The sequence below is a fragment of the Drosophila subpulchrella genome, chromosome 2L, assembly GCF_014743375.2.
Source record: "Drosophila subpulchrella strain 33 F10 #4 breed RU33 chromosome 2L, RU_Dsub_v1.1 Primary Assembly, whole genome shotgun sequence".
NCBI classification, from domain to species: Eukaryota; Metazoa; Arthropoda; class Insecta; order Diptera; family Drosophilidae; genus Drosophila; species Drosophila subpulchrella.
In genome coordinates this window covers 17,887,706-17,904,472 of record NC_050610.1, presented here as the reverse complement: position 1 = coordinate 17,904,472, position 16,767 = coordinate 17,887,706, and the positions used below count along the sequence as shown (strand labels likewise).

The 16,767-nt window shown below is 38.1% G+C and overlaps 1 protein-coding gene across 2 annotated transcripts in view; it reads left to right on the top strand.

The window, feature by feature from the left end:
* The first annotated feature begins 837 nt into the window (after positions 1 to 837).
* Positions 838 to 16,767, top strand: part of LOC119548091 — a 78,643-nt gene continuing 62,713 nt past the window's right edge. For both annotated transcript variants that reach the window (XM_037855179.1, XM_037855178.1), the window contains exons 1-2: positions 838 to 1,202; positions 10,282 to 10,395. In XM_037855179.1, the coding sequence (XP_037711107.1) occupies positions 10,341 to 10,395 (55 nt within the window). In that variant the 5' untranslated portion in view covers positions 838 to 1,202; positions 10,282 to 10,340. The remainder of the gene's footprint in view (positions 1,203 to 10,281; positions 10,396 to 16,767) is intronic.

Below are 16,767 nucleotides of genomic sequence, written 5' to 3'. Positions count from 1 at the left end.
TTTTATTTGTAGGATTATGGTCAATCGTATTAGAGAATAGCTGTCAAGTGGCCAGTGTGGCGAAGGGATCACAGATCTACTCTGCACAGATTCAAGTTTAGAATTGGAAGGACTTTGGCAAGGATATGTAAGAACAAATTTTTAGCACCTAGAAAAAATAATTTGATTTTTAAGGTTTTGTTGCTGTGCCAATAATAAAGTCCAAAACTGTATAAAATAACTCCAACTGTCAGTTCTTCAGAGCTGTAAATCCGAAAAAAATAACGATGCTGGTCCTCGAACTTGTTTTCAATGCACCGTTTCTCCTCCTCAAACATTTCACATCGAACTAGTGCTGTTAGAACTCTGCTGAATGCGTATAAGAGTGATGTTGCAGGAAAAACCCGCTAGAGGGCGCCAGCTCGTGATAATTCGGCTGCTTTCGTCTTTGCGTTCGTTCATCTGGATAGATCAAGAAAAATCTGCTAGATATCCTGATCAAGTTTATATTTACTTTATATATATAAACTTCATCACAAAGGATTACATAGTTACACATTAGTTACATATCTTTCAACGAGTACAAAAAACCTTTCCATATACGATTACCGTATAAAAAAATGGATTATGTTTTTTAATAATAATTTACTAATTTTTTTTGCACTTGACTTTTGAAACGATGAATTATAATTGCAGCCGGAAACTGAACGACGAAGTAAAATCAACCAATCAGCAGGATACTTCCGTGCAACACGAGCTCCTGCAACATGTTCGAGGCAACTTGTTCGGCTAGAAACGACACGAAACGAATGCCAGCGAATGTATCTGAAAGATACGTTTAGTCTTTTTCAACGCGAGCATTGTAACGGATCGCAGTCACGGACGCTTGGATTAAGGGCCATAGTACCCTCAGTGTCATCTGTGTGTGAGTGTGCGTTTGTGTGACCGGTTAACAAAAAATAAAATTAACAACAAAAAACCCCCATTAAACCCCCAAAATCGCCACCCAAGCGTGAGCGGTTCAAAAGTGATTCAGTGTAACAGTTGAGAGTTCGAAAAATCACTTTCGAAATGATATCAAGCGAAATGTGATCGAAAACAGCTGATTAACTGCGTGCAGAACAGCATTTAACCAAAACAAAGTGATCTCGAGAAAAGTGTTTCACTTAATCGCTCATTTAGCAAAGAACAAAGATCATCACCTCTCAATAAAGTCACAAAAAGTAAGTGAAAGCAGGCCAGCCCAATTAACTGAAACAATACAAATTGCGGACTGTCATAATATTTATGCTAAACTTAAAAAAAGTGCACCAAAAAAAAGGAGTCTTGTATAAATAAACAAATATTTTATACCAAAATAAACACAAATACCCACAATGGGGTTAAACGCCACACCCCCACAAGCCACCGCCCATTTCCAGAGGCTATCCCTTCTTTTCACTCCTTTTTTTTTAGGGTCAGCAAATGGAACCGATTCATTTTTTTGTGGGTTTCTCATTGTTTTGTTTATTTTTCTGCAAGCGCGCGAGATTTTCCACACAGTTTTTCTACTGTGTTTTTGGCATATTTGTTTATGCGTTGGCAAGTTTTGCTTTTGCCTTTGGGTTTTGCCGGAAAAAGGGTTTACAATTTGGCAAATCCTTTGCGGAAATATATCAAGCAACTGCCAATGGATTTAAATAAATTTACAACTATTCAAGTGGTTTAATCTCAGCCGACGCTCAGATTTAGATTACATTTACATTTGCATTTCCTCCACTGATAATAACAATTTGTTTGAATTGATAATCAACGAAACTATTGTTGATCATGGAAGAATGATCTTTGGAAATCTTTCAATAGAACCCAAATGAATTTGCTAAAGGTCACCGTTAAACGTTGAAATGATAATGAAGATTCAATGGGATTTTCATTTTTATTTACTTATCTCAACTATATAATATTCAGAAAAATAGAGAAAAAAATTAAATTGTTTGAAAGTTATGTATTATCCAGAATTCGGTTCCATTGCTTCAAAATTACTCTGTATGCTTTCCACACTTAATGCATTAAAATGTTAATCCAGTCACTTGAGATGTCACCTCTACTTCATCCAACCATTTTTCCCCCAATTTCTTTTTTACTAAACACACTTAAAGTTCCCCCCGAAACAAAAGCGGAAAGTATAACTTAATCCTTAGACTAGCTATTTTCTTTAAACTCAAAGTCTTAGAGACACCGAAGTTGACCTTTTCACCACTCAAACAAATCCAAAATTTGTAAAACACTCAGTTCACAAGACCCCAGCCAAACGAAAATATATTTTAGCCCAAATGCAGTCAAATTGTCAAAGATTTAGGAGATGTCGAGGTGCGTGCCCTATTAGCCCCCGCAATAAAAATTAACTCAGGTTAAAGACGGGCGAAAATCCCGGCAAAGACATAAATCTTCGAACAGGCCGCAAAGTCAAATGAAAATAGCACAAACAGAAATATTTTCATTAAGAGTGTGGAAAATATTCAGCTGGGAAAAAGCAGGGAGAAGGCAGAATCAACATACATCAATCTGTCAGTGGGGCCTGTCAGCTGTTTTAAGCACCCACAAAGTGCTGCTGCTGCCTCAAGAAAAATAAAAACATGAAGTTGGAGACGCCGGGCAGACATTCAATAAAGATTGAACCAGCAGAAGAACCCCAAAGAAGATAAAGCTGAGCGGTGAAAAACCCCAAATGTAAATGTGAAAATTTTCGGAATGCATTTTTCGTGAGCCCCCATAAAAAATTGTTGGACTTTTACTCTCGCTTTTTGTTTGGTTATTGGGTAAAGTTTTTCTTTGTATTTCGCTTTTGTTTTCATTTTTTTTTTTTTTTTTGCTTAGCCACGCGCAAAACGTGCGCCAATCAATTCCAAGCAGAACTCAAGGAACACACAGAAAAAAGCGTAGACAAAAAACCCTTAACCGTGTGAACATTTTTCCACTCCCACGGCAAACAAATTAAAGCAAAGTCGAGAGAAGAAGAGCCCGTCAAAGTCGTGTTAAAATTAGAGACAAAAGCAATTTGTCTTTGTGCAATACTTATACTCGAAAATGTATCTTGCAGATACATTTACATTTGAGCGGAGAGTCGACGGTCTATTAAGCGAACGTGTTGATTGATTTTTATTTTCGGGCATTTTACAGAAATCGACACAGGGCTCGAAAATTGTGTGTTCCCATTCCCATTGCGGTTTTTGTTAATGAAAATTCCCCGCCGCCTCTCGATGGTAAAATCAAATTGGAAAGGAGAGGGGGCTGCTAAATCATTCAACACTTGAGGGTTTGCTTCTCCAGTTGATTCTATTAATTACGGAACCAAACTCAAAAGTGGGCTTGTACCGTTTGCCCTGGAAATCGATGACTTGTTAAGGAGTCTCGTCTCAATGGGAGCAGTCTGAATGCTCTAAGTCGGGCTCTAGATAAATAATTTAAAGTACCTCATGTCTCTAAAATGAGAACAGTGAAAGTGAAAACATTTTAAAAATGCTGTTAAGGTACCGACTATTTTTATAATTTTATTGATTTTATTTACTTAAATAAAAATAAATGAAAAAGTTTTAAGTATTTAAAGATAATAATTGGAAAGTAGATAAAAAGTAGAAAGTGATAAAAATTGCAAAGTCTCTAAACATGCTGTTAAAATAATTATTATTTTTTTAGAATATTAATGATTTTGAATAAACGGAACTTAATAAAAAAAGTTGAATAGGCTACAAAAATTGTAATAAGCCTCATTTATTATTAAATGATACAAAATAAAAAGGAAGTATTACAAATATTAAAGCAAACATTTCAAGGCAGTCCTCAATCCTTTTTCGAACTGTTTAGCTAACAATTTAAGTGCATCCTGCTTATCTATCTATCTTTCTAAGAAGCATAAAAGAAGTCGAAACTCCCCTTAATACTTTTCCAATTTTCCTCCCCTGGCTCCACAGTTTTTGTCATCACCTTGGCAAATAGATTTCAGTGTCGGACGAGCACTTAGAATGCTGCTTTTGCTGCTGCTTTCCACTGGTTGCTACTGCCACTTGCCAGACCAAAAATTGATTGATTTTATTTGCACGAAATGGGAAAAAAAGAGAAAACTTCCACCAACTCCTTCTTGTCGTTTCTTTACCTCAAGATTTTTCGGCGCGTTTGCGGTCCGTAAAAGGGGGAAATAAAGTTTGGTGAGGTGTCTGTAACTGACATTTTGTGGCCAACTCATTTGCACAGTTTGAATTTTGGGCTTCCCCTTGTCATCTGGCTGAAGTTATGGAAAATACGCATTTTTTTTGTTTTATTTTAGAGTGAGGACCTTTGCCCTGGATACCAAACTCAGACTATTGTCTGGCCGAAAAGTATAAATATTCCTCATTCATTTATGGGCCGAAAATTGCTTTACATTTCCACTACCCCCATTTTCCTGCGGTTTCTCGCCTGCATTATCGATGAGTGGGTTTTTCATTTGCAGGAAAATTCACCTCAAAGCACTCGGTATAGTTGTGACTCCATTTTCATTCCGCATTTCCAGGCTACAGCTGTGAGGAGCAAAAATTGTCATGAATAAATGATGGCCAAGACGATGATGATGACGATGACGACGATGTTACGGGCCAAAAAGTGAAGACACACAAGAATTTATTTTACACAGTGAAATCGTATTTTTCCTTCCTCTGTTTTCAATTTTTCTGCAAATTTATGGCATATTCCCAATTGAGATGGCCTCGGCCCAAGCTAAATAAAACCTTTGTTCCTTGTTCTCCGGAAAAATTTGTTAGGAAATGACTCCTCCTCTTGGATTCCTCACCGACAATTAATTTGAGCTCTCTACTCTCCATGGAAATTCGGTATAGAATTTATTATAAATATACAACTCAGAAATTCAATGAAAATTTGATGCATAAAGTGGCCGGTCCGGAATTGATTGGAATTGGCTTAATGAAAATATTTGTGTGTGATATGTAGTCACATTTTTTATTTAAAGTAGGAAACTTAATTTCATAAGTTAATATTCAAGTCCTTGTTCTCATTGAACCACAAGGTTTTAATCTTACATTAAATTAATTAAATCAACATGCCTTGAGTCAATAAACATTTAAATGCTTCATAAAACATTTAAGCTGCCTTACAAACTTAAAGCATTGGAAAAAAATGACCATTTCAACGAATATTTCATTGATAAACAATATCAAAAACAAAGTCATATGTTTCATGTAAGAAGAGAAAAAACTACCAGAGGAATTTGTTTTATGTCAGGGAATAATATTGCTTTTATATCCCAATGTGTATAAATAACTGAAATCAAACATTGAACGTCAGCGAATTATATCCAACAAATGGGTATGTGTGTATTTACTTATGGCGAATTTACAAACGGAAAATATTTATGTGGCACAGAAAAAACTTCTGCATTCACCGATTGATTGACAGTCAAATTAGCGGCAAATAAATGGCGAGAAGCCAAGGCAAACAATTTTAAAATTCATGCGATATATATAGTCAGAGATGGCACATATACACTGTGCGCATATATGGCATATCAATCAAATAAATTATGGCATTGTGTAGGGCAAATTACGGCAAATGGGCGATCCACTAGATGCAAATCAATATGTGCGGCAGGCAATCATTCAACTCGTTCGCTCGTCAGTCAATCAAAAGCTGGCCATTAGTGGAAAAAGGGGGTTGGTGAAAGGGGTTGCGGGGCGGATTTTCCAACAGCTTCAAGTGGCTGCTACGGGCATAAACAAGCCAGTGGAAACTCTTTTCGCTTTTCCGATTGTTCCTCTTGTTTTTCCTTTTTTTTTGGAATTGGCGCCGGCGTCGTTGCAACCTAATTTCCCATTTATCGAACACTTTTCGGAACTTGCTCCATGGCAAATATGGCAATCATATGCCGCTACCATCGAATTGAATGTTTACACGGCGAGGGGAAAAGGGGGAGGGCCTCGAAAAGGGGGCACACACGCATCATCACTCATACGTCACGTTGTCTGACTTGTATATCAATTTGGGCGGGCTGTGGAAGGGGCGCCTAATAAAAGATACAAATGAAAACTCATCGAATTGGAAATGCTCTGGCAATTAAAATGGGCTATATTTTACTGTGAAATATATGGCGACTCCCATAGGTTAGTTTTAATTAAATGCAAATTAGTTCTACAGAAGCAAAGGCGAATTATAAACGCAATATACAATATTATTTTCTAAAAGCATACTTGTTATACCCAAACAATAATAAGCTAAATTAGGTATAACAAACAGCAAAAACCTATTCAATACAGCTTTGAATAATAGTTCCCTTTTTTATTTGAAGTAAATTAAATTACCTTTAGACCATATTTCACCAGATAAACCCCTTCACATAGGGTATTCTCCAAAGATCCCGCCATTCGATGGGGTATCTGAAAGTACGTGCCTCATGCCTCATGTTTCATTCCTCATGCGCCATGCCCCTTGGCTCAATTGAATTGCAGCCCAATTGACGTTTGCATAAATATTCCCTTTCTGCTCAGTTTTTGCCTTTTTTACGGCTGCCCCTCTTGGCCAAAGTTTGCACAGTTTATAAATTCTGTAAGTTTTACCCCTGCCATTCCGTTTTTTATGCCGCCTGTTGATTTTTTATGGCACTCGATGCGTGTTGCTCTTTAGCACAAAATAAACAAATTAAGACGCACAAACTGCAGATTTTTGTTGTTTATAAATTTCGATTCATTTCGATTTCGTTTTTGTTGTTCCCAGTTTATTGGCCGGGTCGAGATTTCTCAAATGTTGCCGAAGGGGAACTCTTCGCCCGGGTTGTTTATGAAGTTTTGAAATCGATTTGGCAACGCGGCAAGTGGCCCTCCCACACGAACGTAATAAATTCTAAAAAAACACATTCCTCTTTATTTGGACTCGCAATGGAATTCTTGCTTTTCCCCTATCTATTTATATCTCTTGTTATTTATGATACGGACTTATTAATTAATTCCCATCATCGTAATTTTGTTGGTTTTTATTTGGGCAATTTGATCTGCCTTCAATCAAGTCAAGTGGGTGAATCGAATTAAGTGGTGGTTTTATGGGTTCATTTCTAATAGAATCTGAGGGTGGGCTTTTGGATTGAAGGTTTTTAAATGAAAAGTGATTTGTTGCAGTTTATATTAGCTTATTTTTGCATAAATTAGTGATATTTTTGTGTAATTGTTTTGATAATTGTGCATTTATCACAAATTAAATGCGGCCAATTATTCAAATAAATTACATTTGGTAAACAGGAGCACACTCAGCTATATTGCATAATGCTTTTGCCCCTCCATAAATTGTTGCAATTAACCAAGCAACCTCACAAAATTACAAACTTAATCTACCTACCGAAATTTGTACATTTTCCCGACTGGTAATTTTAAAATTGTACTACCTTAGATATTCCCACTTCATCAGCCGCTTGGCCAAAAACCAAAATTCAATTACCTCAATATGCTTCGGGCCATGAAATTGTAAGCTGATCCAAAGAAGCTCGGAAAATGTACGATGAGCGAGGGAAACCCAAAAAACAATACATTTTTGGCATACGCTTTCATTGGGGGGCGGGTTTGGCAAAGCCAATCACTCAAAAAGGAACGGTAATTGATAACTTTTCAATTTTCCATAGCCAAGGGCAAAGTGGCGAGGGGGTGGAGAGCCTGGCAACATATCACTTCCCATAGAATTTTCACACATTTTACTTGCAAGGGGGTCAGAGCAGCTAAAAACCCCCAATGAACCACAATGGGCAAAAGCGAAAGTTGCATGGCTTTTCATTTTGTCTTTTCCCAACTTTTGACCATAATGATCTTCTGTCAAAATTAAAAATACACATTTGGGATTTTCAAATCGTGGCAAACCATTGTGCAAAAATTTCAATTTAATTTCTGTCTGTAAATTTTACAATCAAATTACTGATGGTTAGTGCAGTTCTGGGATTTGGTTCCCCTGGGCTCTACTATCTACTCATTCATTTGATTACACTTTTCCGCCACTTAACGACGGAATTATGCAAATTAGGCCGCCCAAAAAAAAAGGACTCATGACTGTAACAAGGTTAAAGATCTGTTTTTTGTGATAACAATGTGCTTGTAGAGCACTGAAAAAATAGGAAAAAGAAAACATTTAAGCATTTAAAATTGTTTATTTTGCTGAATATGAGCTCTAAAAGTTTCGAGTTGTTAAATTCTTGCTTGTTGTTTGTGTTTATAATATTAAATTACTCTTTTGTATTAATAATTAGGTAACCCATCCTTATTTATGAAAAATAAGTATATAGGCAAATGGTTAAAATATATTCGACTTCCTTAAATATATTTGAGAAAAATCCCCCATAACCAAAGACCTAACCTCTACCTTTGCCAACTCTTGAGGTCACTGAGGACTTACCTGAGTCAGGGTATCGTTGACAGGGTGACATACGAGCACCAGAACCACTCCCAACCTGAACCACCTGAGCCACCGGAGGAAAGGAAACCCAACAACAGGCTGGGGAGTCGTCTCAGTCACTTGCGACAGTATCGCATTTGCTTTGAAATTAGTTTGCCAGCAACCAAAAAAAAAAAGAAGCGAAAAGCGAAGGGAAAATGAGACGTGTGTGACAATGTTAGGGCCCCGTTTTGTGCACCTGTCGAGGGGGCGGGAAATCCACCTGCAAATGTGGGTGGGGCTGTTGCCCATGGCAGTCGGTCCTTGTTGACTTGTTTACAGTGCCAGCAAACAGATACAAAGCGAGCGGATGGGAGGAGTGCAGGGATACGGGGATACAAAAGATACACGGATATGCAAGTCACATTATAGTCAGGATAGTCACAGTCTAGTTGGAGTTCAGTTTAGGGGAATTGCCCAAGTTTACATCTGCATGCGAACACTTTTCTGACAGTCATTCGAGGCTCTAATTTATTTGATTTCATTCTATCCGCACCATAAATGTCTTCTGCATTTGTCAATCAAAAAGTTTCAGTGACCCACATGAGATTTATATATAAAACTTCGTGTCAGAGATTTTAGATATTTTTTGGATGCGCAGTAGTTTTAGCATGACACATAATATTTAATATTCGTGATGTTAAAATGGTTAGCAATTTTTAGTTTTAAATTTAATCAATGGATATATAAAATCTATAAAATTTCAATAAAGCATAATTGAAAGAAGTTTATATTTAAAAGTAATAATTTTTTAATAAAATTTGACATTTTTGTCCAGACTAAAATTTAATAACATCAAATGGTGGAATAAATGCAGCTGCATAAAAACTAGTGTGACATTAAAACACAAATCAAACTTCCTATCGCCCGCAGTTAAATTTTAAGCTTAAACTACATACAAAGGCTAGTGAATCAATAATAAATATTCAAATAAATGATTCAGACAGATAAATTCCAGACAATCTTTGTGAGTATGTTTAGTGCAGCCATCTCGAGGTGACATCATCCAATAGAAAGAATTACCATTCATGATCAAATTGAGCCCCGTCTTATCCCTCACTCAATCAGATTGTTCATTCATCATTTGCAGCCTCATCTCCAGCCAATTGATCAATACTCCCCTTTCTCCACCGAGACCTTCAATTATCTATCAATTAGAGACACAGACAGATAGAGAGAGACGGAGAGAAAGGGAAAGCCCAGCCTTTCCATTTAGAACGGAAATTATTCATGACTTCCATGGAAAACCGAAAAACAAAGAGGCCAGAGGAATACAGAAAAAATCAAATTCGAGAAGAAAGCAGAGAAGATAAATGACCAACAATTAGTCACACCTACGATGACAATCATTGGGCGATTGAACGAAAAGGTGGGTTTACCCATGGCTCCCAATCGAATTCAAATCCCCCCCAGTTCCTGGGTCAGACAATGGCCACAGTAATGAAAATTTAGCAGGCCCAAAACACAAAACCAGACTTAATTGCCCGTAGGGGGAATGGGGAAATGAACCAAGGGCTTTTACCCCAAAAGTGCATGTGTAGTTTTGATTAGCGTCAGGTGCCGTGTCAATCGGCAATTTGTGGCCCGCCCCCTTTGGGAGAATGACATTTGAATGATGACAGGCGAATCGGTGACTGGTTACAGGTAACAGGTTACAGATCACAGGTGACAGCTGGCGTTCTTCCGCACTTGTTTTCCCTGGGTTGGGCTCCATCACACACCCTCTTACCAAAAATGTCTCTATTATGACCAAACAAACAAACAAATTGCTGCCATCTGTTCTGTCGCTTATAGTGACTAAACCAAGGGCGTGTCTAGAGCAATAAATAATTATTAACATATTTATTTTTTTCCCTCCTCCCATTGCAGATATAAAACGGATCAGGAAGCCATTCGAAACAAAAATCCGTCAGAAATCAACAATCAACATGTTTGGCCCTCTCAATTTGCTGGCCGCTCTGTTTTTCATCGGCACACTGAAAGGTGAGTTAAGTCAACGCAAATTGAACACGTTTTTTCATAAATATCAGAGCGGAATACAAGTTTGGGATGTGTTGGCTGTTTTTAAAACAAATTTGCTGTATAAGATTTAAACCCCTAATAGTTCCACTTTACTGAAGGCTTTTCTATTGAATAATGTTTATTGGCCAATTTATTGGTATAATAAATGATTAAATTGTTTCTTTTAATACATGATTTTTTGGAAAGAGTTCATAAACCACAATTTCAAAATAAATTATTTTTTGCTACCTAACTTTATTCTCCAAATATTCGTAAAAGCTCTCCGATTCCATGACCAAATGTTAGCCAATTATGCAGACTTCATTTGTCAACGTTTTGGCAAGTATTCAAGTATGAAATTTCACACTCTGGCTGACATTTCGCTCCATGGGCGGGTGCGAAGGGGGGTCTGTGACCGCAGCCTGGCGCCAGCTCCATGGCGTGCCTCATAAATTAATTTACACTTGAAACTGGCCAAGCCAAACAACAACAAAAACTGCAATAACAACAGCAAAAATAAAAGTGTTTTGTTGCCACAACAACAACGAAATCAACAGTGGCGAAATTGAATGCCCCCAAACCACCCACGATGGGTCGGAATTGCGAAATTGCATCCGGGAATGGTCCGAGGGAATTGGGTGTCTTTAACAGGAACTATACAATAGGTTTTTATGAAGTATATTGTTATTGATCAATAAAAAAACAATAAGCCGTATAACTTTAAATTAAAAAGAACCATTTACTTTTAATGTGTGCATTTTTCAGGTACAATTAGAAGTATAATTTACGGTCTATAATCCAAAACTTTAATACATATATTACTTCTTTATAACCTTTTGAGTAAAAAGTGATGTATTACTAAATATATAAATTCTGGCTTATTTATAAAAACTTAAGTCTTTATATTTAAAAAGATATACCTGATAAGAAATTATCCAGGATTTGTAACAGTAATCTTTTATGTATATAAAACCACTTTGATATTTTAAGAATCAATACAAAGAAAAGGTCAGTAAAACTGCAGCTTTCACATTTTCACAAAATTATAGTTCCCTATTGCTGATTTCTGCTAAGAATGGATTTTTACACAGGTGACCACACACACAGCTCGTAAGAAATCCTATTAATTTTTATTTAATGTATCAAATAAAATTATAGATATTCCTTTATAAAGAACTAATACGTCTAAATACGTCTTACTTCGCTGATAAATGAAGTTAATCTACCTCCTGCCAGTTTTTGGCGCTCAAAAAGGGGGACCCTCGCCACAAACCCCCTCCGCCGCCACTGTGCACTGTGGTCATTATCAGATTGAGTGGCCAACGGGAGCCACGCGTCTGTTTAATTGAAATCGACGCTCGCTGCGCTTACTTTCTTCGCACATGAATTTGTTTATTAACAGTTCCCTAAAAAAGCGATAAAGAAGCTGCGTTTTTTTTGGAATACCAAGGGGGTGTGATAGGGGGGATAACAGGAGCGGCGCCCAGGGGATGCTGGGTAAATTGCTCTGCGACGGCACTTTGTCGTCTGTCGTAATAATTCCGTTGCAATTGAAATAAATTAAATTGCATGCGGAGCCATTGTCAGCGATGTCGCCTGTTTTCCCCCGTTATTTGTGTGCGCTTTTGTCAAGCGGAATTGTCAGTGGGTACTGAATTCAGCGCCACCCCAAGCCGAACCAGATCCGACTGTGCGACTTTCCGACCCTATATGGTACCATACATACCCATTGCCATACCCGGAACCCATCCACATACCCATACCCATGCCACCCATCACGAATGCAGATGCATAAACCGCAGCGGCCCAAACCAAAACCCCGGCAAAGTCATCACATCTCTCGTGATGTGCACATGTCACTGCGGCATTTGTTTAATTAACAAAAACGCTGATGTCCCTGCCCCTCTGGCCCTGGTTTTCCGTTGCAGCCCTGTGGATTGTGGGTGCTAAGTGGTGACCCCGACCGCTACCCAACTCTCCGTTCCGGGGGCCAAAAAAGCCTTGCGGTTGTCAGTCATCGTTTGTCTTTGTAATTTGTGCCCCGATGAGTTATACTTTCGAGTGCGTATTTGTCCATTCGTCCCACTGTCCTGACTGATTAATGTGATGTGTGCTTGTGTGTGGATCATGAGCTTTGTGGATGATGAAAACTTTTGCTGATGGAATTTTGAGAATTTGGAGTGCAGGAGCAAATGAAACCATGATTGGATGATGGAAATGCTAAGGATAATGTGGAACAAGGGAAATGGGAATTTTTCAATAGGACTTTTCATTTAACTTCGCCCATTCTGTGGGAAAAACGCATCATACTTAAAAGGGTTAATTATTTGGACCCCAAGGGTAGGGTTCGGAAACTCTGTTTTAAGCTGTTTTAGAAAAATACATACTTTTTGTCTTTCACTTTATACATTTTCTGAATTTGAAACTAGTTTTCTTAAGATAATAATTTTAGTTAATATATTTATGTTGGACCTTAGACTAATACCATTTACTGAAAATACTGTATAAGTAAATGTATCAAACGAAATCTTAAGTCTAAAACTGCGTTCTTTAGATTAGTAACAAAGTCCTAACTAAATTGAAGTTCCCATTAAAGCCACACCTTGAATTAGATTTAACTCCATCGATCTTAAATACTGAATACTTATGGTTCAAAACAATTTAACCAGCCACAAATCAGCTAAGCGTAAAGGTCACCACAAGCAAAACTTTCTCAATAAAATGTTGAACGAAACTTAAACCAAGCCGACAACCGCAACACGAAAACCATTTGAACTCCGGGCAAGAAAATAAAACCAAATATAAACCGAACAGAACTGAAAACTGCTGATGACATTTTTCTTGGCGCAGAAGAAGGAAACATAGGGAAACATTAATCATTTAATTTGATAAGCCATAAACGAAGTTGCCGATAATCTTTCTACGTGTTGCATTGAGAACGGGGAAAATGCCCTTTACTTTTCAGGGGGTTGACTTCGACATCCATTTCGACTTCGATTTGGTTTGGCTTGGAACTGAACTTTGTGGGATTTTTACTTAGATCTGCCAGTGACGCATTGCATGCAATTTCAATTGATTACGCCACGCTCGAGGGGCCAGCTAAAAAGATGAGAGACAGGCCAGGGGGAAAACTACTTTTGGCTTTCACTTCACTTGCAGACAATCGAGGGTTGGCCAAACTTGTCGCATGAAAATGCAATTCAATTGATTTATGTGCTCGATGCAATTACTTGAGAGGAAGCCGAACGAAGCTGAAGTTCTGGCTGCGTGCCGGGTGCCAATAAAAATCCAAGCTGCCCCTGCAACTGACAGCCGCATAAATTGCCGCCCCATTCCAGCGGAAAACCAGCCAAGGAAAACACCATTCACATCCAGCGGCAACCCTGGACACCTTGTCACTAGGTGTGAAAGTGCTCCATGCCACGCCCACACCGAAAATAATCAATGGGCGTTACGGCAGCGGGCCAATTAAATTTATTGCCAACTCTTTTGTGCCTGCAAAATTGTTTTTAATTGTCCTTGGCCATTAAAAACACGCCTTGGCTCCCTCACCCACCCCCAAAATTAATCGAGTCGTGTGCCCCTGATAAACACAAATTTAAGGCGAATAAACCCAAGGGGGTTTTTGTGGTTGTTGGGTGGTTGAGTTTTCGAAAAGGGTGGCGAAACCAAGACTAGGGTTGCAAAATTAATCACAAAAACACGGCGGATGGGAGCTAAGAAAAAGCTTCTTTCACTCAAAGTTTGGCCTTGCACCCATTTAAGATTTGTTTTTAAAAGCAAGACAATTTTAATCTCCCCATTACATTTTACGAAACAAGCATTCATAAAAATTCGTTCTCAATTTTATAATTGTTATTTCCTCAGATTAAAATCATGTCAAAGGTTCTCCCATGACTTTCCATAATCTTGTGACACAATTAATCAACTTCAAAAGAATTATTGGACATTTTTATAGCATTTTTATTGGTTAACATATCAATAGGCCATAAACTGGAAGAAATAAACTTTTAGAAAAATGATGAAAAATCAAACAGGAATTTGTTAGAAAAAATTCTATTTGATCATATCTAAAATTTAAAAGGCTTCTCTAAGACTCCATAAAATCCTTATCAATTCACTTGCGTTCTTAGCAATTTGGCTTTTCGCAAATGAATGATTTTTATGAGCCTGGATAAAAAGCGATGTGGATGGAATACCTGGGCTGCTTCGGCTTCATCAGCCCGCAGCCGAAACCAATGAAAACTTCTTTATCCTTTTACCTTCTATATTTTCACTGACATAGCTTTTTTTCTATCCTAGAACTATTCCGTCCGATGAGCAGTGCTTAAAAGATGCAAAGTAACTGCTGTCCTGGACCGATGTTGCCACATCTTGGGGCACTTTTTGAGCCACTCGCAGCCATTCGAGCTTCCTGTTCCCTACCATTTTTCGTCATTTTCCTCTTTGCATAGGAAAATCCACAAAATCGACATAATGCAATTTCATCTTGGTTGTGTTTTTTTTCCTATTACGCTACTCCATCTGCTACCGTTCTTTTTTTATTATTTTTATGGAAGTGCGCTGTTTTTTTTGGTTGTTGTTAAGAAGGTGTGCGTTGCTTTTAAAAATCATTGGAAAAGTTATAAAGTTTCCTGTTTTTTTACCTCAAATTGAATTAGGGATATTCTATAAGCGATATTTTGTACTCCGAGATAAGTTACAATTTCACTTAGATACAAACTCAGCCTCAATTGAAGTCCTTTAAACAATTTAGGTTTTTACAATTCTACATTTCCCACTTTGTATCGTGATCTATTTTCGTTTTGTATGAGCAACTGATTTCGATTTTTAATTCAGTTTGCAACTAAAATCTCCTAGCCGGAGCCATAAATCAAACTTTGTTCTATATTTTTTTCGGCCCTGTTATCTCTAACTTCCTCTCTCGTTCCGGTTATCAAAAAATCCCCCAATCTCCGGTCGCGCGTATTTTTCCTCACACATTTTATTCAAATGCTACGTGTTGCACTTTTTCAACCTGCGCATTGCTCATAACTTTTCCCTGACCATTTGGATTTATTTTTTTGCTCACTCCTTACTCGTTTTTTCTAGTTGTATTTCTGGTCTGGTTTTAAACAAGCAAACTCATTCCAGGAATTATAGAAAAAAATAAAAAAGACATTTTTATTCAAATTTTAAGCAATTGAACAAGGGTCTTTAATTTATCATTTGATTTAGTTAGTTTTATTCCTAAATCGTACAATTTTCAGCAATTGTGGAAGGAAACCTCAAAAGAAGTTGTTTAAAAATTTTACCTTATTAGTTTTATTACTAATTTATTTTGTAATATTACCTATGGAGGTGGTGTATATAATTTTCCATCAATGGTTTTCCGGATGTTGTGTAATTTTCGACCGTTTGGCTTTTCTACATTCCTGGTCCTGGTCCATATTTATTTCCCTAGCCTGTGATTATTATTTCATTTGGCTTCTGCTTATATGCCCTGTGCAGAATTCGCTGCCTTTTCATAATTTTAAGCGACTTTGTTTGTTTGAATTGTGTGCAGTGCTGCGTTTCTGCCGCTGAATGGTGGGTGGCTGGATTGGATTTGTTGCGACTGGGGGTCCGCATGTGGGGCAGATTGCCATGTTGCTGGCGGAGCGTGAAACGCGGCAAATTGATTAGCATTTAAATTGCTTGCGAAATGTGTGGCACAAACAGCAGCGGCACCAACGGCAGCGCCAAAAATTAAGCCATAAAGCCGAAAGCGGACCATGAACGATGGGCGCTGTATGTGCAGATCTGTCCTCTGACCAGCTCCATCTGCTCACCATCCACCACCCACCTTCCCACCTCGCCGCCCTCTCCCATTTGGATTCCCATGGCTGCAATGAATTGCAAATAACGCATTGACCGCACTGCACCTTTGCCGCCACCTTTTGCGGACAATCCTGGGTGAACCTCAATCCCATTCCCCCAATCCAGCTGCATATATATGTGCGATATCTGTCCAACTTTTGCCCGACTCCCCTGCCGGCAAGCGTTGCATGTTGCTGCCACAACAGCAACATAAATGGCAGCGGCAACATTCGTTGCGTTTACCGCCAAAAACAGAAAACTAAAAACAAAAACAATGCCAAAGGAAACCTAGACAAAAAGGTTGGGAAAAAAAGGTACAAAAAAAAACCCGAGTGCACAACACGAGCATAAAATTTTTCATGAATTTGTAATTTATGTGCTAAAATGTTATCGTTGTTATCGCTGCCTTTGTGTGAGTGTTCCCGTTGTTAAAAGTTGTTGGCCAGCGAATTGTTGTGCACTTACGGTTGGCATCAATGGAATGAGTGGGCGGTTAGTTGGCCAGGGGGCGTGGCA